General features: G+C 35.0%; 2 protein-coding genes across 2 annotated transcripts; both read right to left on the bottom strand.

Moving 5' to 3' along the window:
- Positions 1 to 688: 688 nt before the first annotated feature.
- LOC11441296 (oil body-associated protein 2A) lies at positions 689 to 2,287 on the bottom strand. Its single transcript, XM_003593727.3, has 3 exons — positions 1,847 to 2,287; positions 1,553 to 1,667; positions 689 to 1,029 (listed from the first exon to the last, which is right to left on the bottom strand). The coding sequence occupies exons 1-3, from the start codon at positions 2,267 to 2,269 to the stop codon at positions 773 to 775; spliced, it is 795 nt and encodes a 264-aa protein (XP_003593775.2). The 5' UTR covers positions 2,270 to 2,287; the 3' UTR covers positions 689 to 772.
- Positions 2,288 to 5,171: 2,884 nt separating this feature from the next.
- Positions 5,172 to 8,319, bottom strand: LOC11439318 (receptor-like protein EIX2). Its single transcript, XM_003593725.4, has one exon. The coding sequence runs from the start codon at positions 8,317 to 8,319 to the stop codon at positions 5,326 to 5,328; it is 2,994 nt and encodes a 997-aa protein (XP_003593773.3). The 3' UTR covers positions 5,172 to 5,325.
- Positions 8,320 to 8,604: the final 285 nt, after the last annotated feature.

Here is an 8,604-nt window from a genome sequence, read left to right as displayed (position 1 = left end):
TAAGAGGGAAATGGAATGTAATTCAAGCTTCTCTCAAAAGAGGGGAATGAAATATTTTCTAATATGTTTTGAATAAGAGGGGAGGGGAGTGTATATTTTAACATAAGAGGGGAGGGTAATTCAAACATCTTTGAAGGAAGGGGAGTGTAATTCACTCTAATAAAAATTGGATATGCCTGCTGCCTAAGATGTGACATTGGTACATTAATTTCTTGTGCAAACTTTCTTCCAGAGTAATGGAATGAGTCTACGGAATCTATGGTGGGGAAACAATTGTCAGGTATTAGTTCTTGTTATACTGTAAATAATAATTAATTGGTATCTCTCTTAGTTCTCCTCAATGATGTTTTCATTGTTTTTTCCTTAGAGAACTCTTAATCTAAAATTGATTTAAACTAATAGACTTTCCATGTATTCAGTAAAAAATAATGCACTGAATATATTGTTTGGTCCGTTTGAAAAGTTGCCCCTCACAGCAGCAACAGTGAAAATCTTAAAAAAAAAAAAAAAAAGCAGAAACAGTGAAAAGTTTCCTTAGGTACCCTGGCGGAGAATGACTTTGTAATTGTTCATTTGATTCATTTCTATGGTTTGATCCTTCAATTTTGATTATACAATGTCGCCAATTTTGATTAAATTATCATACATAAACACTTAACATATTTATTAAATCAAAAAAAAATCTATATTACATGGATAAAGACTTATTAACCCTATATAATAATATGCTTTATTCACTCAAGATTACATATATATAGTTATATCTATATGTTCAAGGAAAAGGAGCCCTCTTTTTCATTTCAGTTTCTTCAAAGTCAATGACAAAGCCTTTGCCATGTTGCTTCCAATAGTCAGCCATTGGGTGGATCATCTCTGGCTCTGGAATCTCAATCCTCGAGCTTTTAAGGCTCTCTGAGGAAATTTTGTATTTGGTGTCCCTCTCATGCAAGATATCTGGCCTCACTAATCCTGGACTCACCGCTTGTGGTGACATCATAAGGGCTGGTGCTCCCAGTGGAAGCCTGTCCCCTGCATTTCCATTTTTCATATAAATTTTCCAACATTAAAACATTACATAAAAACCCACATTACTTTCAAAATTAATATAACAGATAAAGAAGAAAATATGATGGTTCTCAAATAACTAAGATCACAATTCACATAGCTTTCTGACTTTTATAAGGGAATATTTCTAGTAATGGAGGGAGTATATGCTGAATTTATTTACATGCATTAGTACTGTCTTTTGTTAAGGTGATTTAGATAAGATTTATTTTGCTCTCTTTATAGCATTAAGAGTTTTAGTAAAATGACAGGTTATCAGTTCTAGACACAAGTTTGTAACTTATGAAGCTAAGACACTCCTCGGATTAGAGGTGTCCCGCTCGTGTCCGACACCGACACATAATATTACACCGAATTATGTGATTTTTTCAAATTATTATTTGTCTCATGTCCGTATCTGTGCTTCATAGTTTGTAAGCAATTTTTACTCAGAAACAGTTTGTAAGAAAAATGTAAACAGAAGAAACAAAAACCTGTTCCATTATACCTCGGTCAACCTGCCACGTACACCAGAATTTTCCATAAGTTTTGGCAAGACTTTCAAGCTCAGGCATCCCAATCATCTCTGGAACTCTAGGATTCACCCACAGACCTGATTTTATCTGCACCATCCAGATTAATATTCCTCAACATTTTTCTACAATCAAAATATTCACAAAAATGCAATTCTATAAAGTGACACAGACACTAGACACGACAGTGAAATAATATCGGTGCTACATAGATGCAATTCATAAAAAGCAGAACTTGTAGTATTAATTAGTTGAAGGTTGAAAAATACCTCATAAGCATGAGAATGCCAAAGCTTCTGTTCCTCAGGAGGCAAAGTTTCAAAGATATCATCAGAAATGATATACTCAACACCTATAAGACGACCTTTATTAGGATCATCAGAATCATAAACAGCACATTGTAGAAACTGTTCAGTGAGTCTTGAACAGTAGTGATGAGTTTGAATCTGGCGAGACATGTCATGACTGTACATAGCAAAGGTACACACATGCTGACTCATTTGGTTTATGGGCTTGAAACTTTGAACCATCATTGCACTCTTGTCCACCACGTGTTGTTCCATTGTCATTGCTTCGCCCGGAGTTGGATCTGAACCCTTTGCTGGTGTTGGGTTTGGTGACTTGTCAGTGGATGCCATTGATGTTTTCTTTGTGACTTGTGAGTTTTTTCGTGTGTTTGTGTCTACTTTCATATGCTTTGTGTGTGTTGGTTTTATTTTAAGAGGAACAGAACAAGTTGCATGGAGAAAAGAATGAGTGAAGTTGGGTTTTGGTTACACGTAGACATGCAGAGTTATTTAGGTGGCTCTGTTTAATGGACTATGTTGCCATCTGTTAAGAGTTTGACTTGGAATTTGTCAGTTGTCACTAGCTAAGACTGTTGAAGTTCACCTCTGTTTATAAAGTCTTTAAACATTTGTTAAGATTGTTTACAAAAGGTTTGTGAAAGTGGTTATTAAGCTTTGCAAAGTCAAATTGTTTAAATGAATTTAGTTTGATTTTTGGGTGAAATAATTTTTGGTCAAATATTCTTACTCTCAATTGAACATCGAATTCTCAAGTCTTTTTTCTTATTGTATTGATTATTTCATACAAATAAAAAAATGCTGAATAAAAGAAAAATAATAATAATTTTACTAAATTATTTTTATTATTCTCATTAGTATATATAAATTTAAAGTAAAGAATAATGACTTGAGATTGGTGCATGTATTATTTAGGCAAAATTATATGTGTAGCCACTTAAGTTAATTTAATTTCTAAGTTATGATTTGGTACATATACAAATGAATCAAAAAATTTACTGGGTTTGGTTTCTTTTTTCATTTTTTCCGATAATATATATGAGCATATGGTATGGCTTGAATTCCGTAAGATATCCAAACTTAATTAAAATGTCTTCTATTTCTCTTTTTTGTCATTGTACTTATAATAATAATGATAAAACATATGCATTGATATGTGCGACAGAATCAGCTGTGTCACTTAATATAGGACAGATGAAGTATATAACTTTTTAATAATGTTACTTGATTTTTTTTTTAAGACAATAATGTTACTTGATAAACATTCAATTCTCCTCCCTTAAAAATGGTCTAATGATGAACTCCACAAAGTATTTTGTGGGTTTTATTAGTACACGTAATCTTAAAATATCCCATTTATTTCTTACTCCAATGATTTAGGTGAATCATTAGAAAACTACTAATGGATCCCATAATTTACCAAATATATTAATATTATATTTATTTTTAATTGCATTCATGCACCTTTTCATCTATTCTGTTCTTTAGACAAGAGTAATTATAGATGGAAATACTTTTTTTCTACCACTCAGTGTACACCCCCATGTGACATGGATATTTCAGTAATTTTACACACTTTTTCTTTTTCAATTAATTCAATTCAAGCAACCTCTCTATCCTTCCAAACCTCTCTAATGGTCATTCAAGCACCCTGTGTCATCTTCTTTCCCAATTCAGATGATTCTTCTTATATTATGGTATTGAATGGTAAAAACAGAAGGCCAAAACCACATCTTTGCACTGTTGCCTCAGAAACAAGAACTAGAGAAAATAAAATACACCCATTACTACTTAAACAAAAAACACATCAGCCATTGAACTTGCACAATTGATCAAATTTCAGAACCATTTTTTAAAATACACCAATTGCTAAGGGTTTTCTTTTGCTATTTGAACATGAAATCAACCGTCAACGGCGGCGACAACGGTACTATGGTGGATTGAAGGTATTGGGTCGAGGAAGGAGAAATGGGTTAAGGATGGGTTTGGGTTTGATGTCTGGATCGAATACTGGAAAAACCATGGACGACGACGATGGTGAGTAAGACACGACGAGATGCACAGAGAGGACGATGGAAGAGGACCGGTGGAGGTGGTCGGTGGCGGTGGTGGTTTGAAAAAGAGACATATGTTGGTGGGAAAGAGGAGAGACACCATTGTGGTGAGAAAATGACGGAGAGAACAACAATGAGAGAGAGTGGATGAGAGACAGCTGATGAGGTGGCACTTTTTGGAGTATTATTTTATAGGCTTTATAGCAGTTTTAGCCCCCTAACTTTCCTAAAGTTGCGATTTTGGCCCCCTAAAAAAAAACTACAAAACCGCCCCTTAAGTTTTACATCTGTGGCAGTTTTGGCCCCCAAGGCCAATTTTGACTCGGTCTATGCTGACGTGGCACCCTAAGTGAGGTGCCACGTGTTTTATTTATTATTATTTTTTTACCAAAAATTGGCCTTGGGGGCCAAAACTGCTACAATTGCAAAACTTAGGGGGCAGTTTTGTAGTTTTTTTTAGAGGATAAAAATCGCAACTTCGTGAAAATAAGGGGACGAAAACTGCTATTAAACTTATTTTATAATAATAGGGACATGTGGAAGGGTGTATAAGAGTGGGATGCCACATATGTATATCAACCTATCATTACTCTTAGACAAAGCATTGAGAAATGTGAAAGATGGATTACATGTTGGCCTGCCTACACCAATGAATATTTTTGCAAAATATTCTCATTCAAAGCATTGCTCTCTGATCATCTTTGTTCCTTGTTTCGACTCTGACTCATTCAATTATTGGCCATTGTTTGGGTTCTTGGCGCTTTCCAGCTGAATCCCCTTCTTTCTCAATTTTGAGGTAGGTAATGTTCTGTTTTTTATGCACTTTTCAATTTTTGCTTGTGTTTGTGTACTTCATAAATGTATGTATGATATATGTGTGCTCATGCTCCATTGTTTTGTTAATCGCATTTTTTTTCAAGCATAATTCCTTAATTTAAGAGTTCCTTTTCTGTGAATTTTGAAAAGTGAAAAACAATGCAATTAGCTTCAATGTACCCCAGAGTTAATATAAGAGTTTTTTCACATCATTTTAGGCTCAGTTCAAAAGTGTAATAATTATGAATATCTTTGAGACTGCATCCTCCAAATTTGGAATAAATGAAGCTACCAAATCTCTATAATAAATAATCCAAAATATATGCAATTTGTCAATTTAATCCTATTTAATAGGAAGTCAGTTTAATTCCTACTGTATATAAAAATCCATCAATTTAATCTTAACATCTTTATTGCAGATAATAACTTGTGAGAGATGAAAGTTGTAACTTAAATAGCATATTATATAATAACTTGTAAACAACCATTGTTTAAGTTCCTTCAATCTACAGAAGCAAAATATAACCAAGAACGATTACAAAGTTCAAACAAAAGATACCACATACTACCGCATCAGTTCCTTTCCGATCCAAACCTGCGCTTTAGATGCATTAAATTAACCGCCATGAAAACCAGAACTTTATCTCTTGTGTCATACATGAAATTGAAATACGCATGTCTCCAAGACCTCTTTAACATCAAGCTTCCACACACAATCCAGAAGCCAGTAATATACCCGACTGCTATGCTTGCATATAATCCCAATCTTTCACTGTTGTCATCTTCATCTGCACCATCTTCATGTTTTTTGTCTTGCTCTACATTTCCTGGTGACAATGATGAGCAATTAGTTGGCAAAGGATCCCCACAAAGCCCTTGGTTGCCTACATATGATAGCTCATTGAAGGTGCCAAACTGATTAGCTGTTGGAATTTGTCCAGAGAGGTTGTTGTAGGACAAGTTCAAATAACTCAAGGATGTCATGGAAGCCATGCTCGCAGGGATTGGACCGGAAAGATTGTTATGTGAAAGGTCAAGATTTTCTAAATCTCTTTGTGATCCAATGTTGTTGGGTATATTTCCAGTAAGCTGATTCCAAGACAAATTCAGAGCACCTAAGTGAAACAGTTGTGTTATCTTCTCTGGTATCTCTCCAGAAAGATTATTCTTCGAGAGATCAATTATGGAATGCACCTGCATTTGCTTCAAGTATTTGACTACTCTTCCGTTTATGACCAAATTTGTGTGCTTCGTGTATGATAGAATACCAAAATCTTCAAATGAATAAAGCAAACCTAAAGAGTAATTTTGTTGTGGCAATTTGAAACCGAGTATATCACCCAAACATGCTGGTATTGATCCAGAGAAATTGTTTTCTGCAAGATCCAATAAATGGAGGGAAGATAAGTGACACAACTCTTCGGGAATGCTTCCTGTTAATGAATTTCCTCGTAACAATAACTCTGAAAGTAAAGGAAGGTTTATCTCTTTTGGTATAGACCCAAAAAACCTATTGTTTTCAAGCGAGAGACTTTTCAAGAGAGTACAATTTTGTAAGGTTGGAGACAAATTTGCAGAAAGATGGTTGTTGCTCAATTCTAGGATAAAGAGTAAAGGAGATGAGCATATTGATGTTGGAATTCCACCTGAGAAACTGTTACTGGATAGATCAATAATTTGTAAACTCTGCATACCCTTCCAAATCTGCGGGATTTCCCCTGTCAGATGATTGTTAGATATATCAAGATAATTCAAATCATGAATCTCATTTAAGGATATTGGGATTTTCCCACTTAGGTAGTTATTTGATAGATCCAAGTATTCTAAATGTGACATTTTTTCGCCAAAATTGGCTGGTACTGTCCCGGATAACAAGTTATTCCTTAGGCAAAGAGCACTCACACCAGACCAAAGTGGCACTGAACCCTTCAACTGGTTGTAAGAAAAGTCAACCAAAGATATATTTGAGGAAGTGAAGTTCATTTCTTTGGGAAGGTAACCACTTATTTTGTTGTGAGAAAGATCTAGATTCGAAATTTGGGAGGACATATTGTAAAGCCAGTGAGGTATCTCCTCAGAAATTCCAGCACTTTCTAGGAATATATCAGTCAAGGAATTTAAGTCTCTAAACCAGTTAGGAAATGCTGGGCCAACTTGACAATTACAAATTTCAACATGGTACAAACCCTTAAAAGTTGGAACCCAGTCATTTGTCACTTTCAAAGCAAATGAGTTTTGTTTAGATGACACAGATAAACTGAGTAGGTTTGTGAGATTGTGGAAATGAATATTTGTCATAGTACCTTCCCAATGATTCTCAAGTAGGTCTAGAAAATACAAATTGGTTAGTTTACCAATGCTTTCAGGAATTGTCCCATTCATCATGTTGTTTCTCAAATACAAAAATTCTAGATTTGATAAATTTCCTATAGATGCTGGTATAGGACCCGAGATACCTATGTGTGAGGTCAAGAGGTTGTTACTAATGTCAAGCTGACGCAAACTAGTAAGTTTTCCTAATGAATGAGGCAATTTCCCAGTTAGTTGATTATAATTCAAATCTAGAACCTCCAGGCTTTGGTTGCTACAAGACAAGGCCTCCATTACTTGAGTTATATCAATGGTTAGATCATTAGATGATAGGTCTAGATTTCGAAGATTGTGAAGATTCCATTTCCCAAGCATAGAAGGAAATAAACCTCTTACAGATGAATAAGAAAGAATAAGTTGTGTGAGGGTACTGATGTTGAACAACCAGGGAGGTATTGAGGAATCATAAATATTCTTAGAGAGGTCAAGCACATAAAGTGATGAAATATTTAAAAAGGGTGAAGATGGAGGGAGTGCAGCAAGATTGCAAAAGGACAAATGCAACTCTAACAGAGATGGCATCTTATTAACAGCTCGAAACAACTCACGGGGTGAGTCTGTGATGTTAACAAAGTCCATGTTAAGATATTGAAGCGAAGACAAGGTATAGAGCCAGCTTATGTCTCTGACCCAAAGTCCCGTAGTGAGCAAGCCTATGTCTGAAAGTGTCCAGCTTATACTTGGGCCAGAGACATCAAGATGATGCAAATTTGACAAATTTCCGAGATGAGGAGGGACCATTCCAGAAAAATTTGCATGGGATAAATCAAGGTAATTGAGCGTATTGAGAGAACCAATAAATTCAGGAATGGGAACTCCTTTGAAATCATTATAGCTCAAGTCCAAGTGACTCAAATGTTTTAAGTCAAGTAATGAAGGATTTATCTTACCTCCCAAGGGAGACTGTAAAAATATATCTGTTGTGCAGATATGAAGGGGCTGGAGATCAAGCTTAAGAATGTTACCTGTTTTATTGTCACATTGTATACCAATCCAGTCACAGCAATCCTTCCCAACCCAAGAGGAAAGGCAATTGGAAGGATCGTTCAGATCTTTTTTTATGTTAAGGAGTGCCACCCTCTCTTCTTTAATGCAAAGAGTGCTAACATCAAGGCTCATAACTACACACTGAGTTGATGCAAAAAGAAAGAGGAGAGCAATAACATAATATCCAAAGACGATTCTTGTGCTTGCCATCATCACACTAGAGGATATAGAACAAAATGGCAAGTAATTTTTTGGTTTGTATAAGTTATATATCTTTGTTTCTGTTTCTTCGTTTTATGCTGCTGCTATTTGCTAATCATATATATCTCCTTCAAAATACAATATACATAAATGATACTGTATAAATAATAATGATCAAGATTCAAGATACATGATAGTTTAGAAAAAAGTCGCAATGATATAATTTTCAAAACACAGTTCATTGTCTAAATTAAATATTTGAAGTTGACAGACTTAGAGTCAAGGCAGTGTTGT

This window comes from Medicago truncatula, chromosome 2, assembly GCF_003473485.1.
Source record: "Medicago truncatula cultivar Jemalong A17 chromosome 2, MtrunA17r5.0-ANR, whole genome shotgun sequence".
Taxonomy (NCBI): Eukaryota; Viridiplantae; Streptophyta; class Magnoliopsida; order Fabales; family Fabaceae; genus Medicago; species Medicago truncatula.
This window is presented reverse-complemented; position numbering and strand designations above follow the sequence as displayed.

Bases quoted from the DNA above. Each gene is read 5' to 3' on its own strand.
- LOC11441296 (XM_003593727.3), bottom strand. From the start codon at position 2,269: ATGAAAGTAGACACAAACACACGAAAAAACTCACAAGTCACAAAGAAA. The intron at 1,668-1,846 runs GTATTTTTCAAC...TGGATGGTGCAG, and splicing joins GGCATTCTCATGCTTATGAG to ATAAAATCAGGTCTGTGGGT. The intron at 1,030-1,552 runs GTATAATGGAAC...ATGGAAATGCAG, and splicing joins TACGTGGCAGGTTGACCGAG to GGGACAGGCTTCCACTGGGA.
- LOC11439318 (XM_003593725.4), bottom strand. From the start codon at position 8,319: ATGGCAAGCACAAGAATCGTCTTTGGATATTATGTTATTGCTCTCCTC.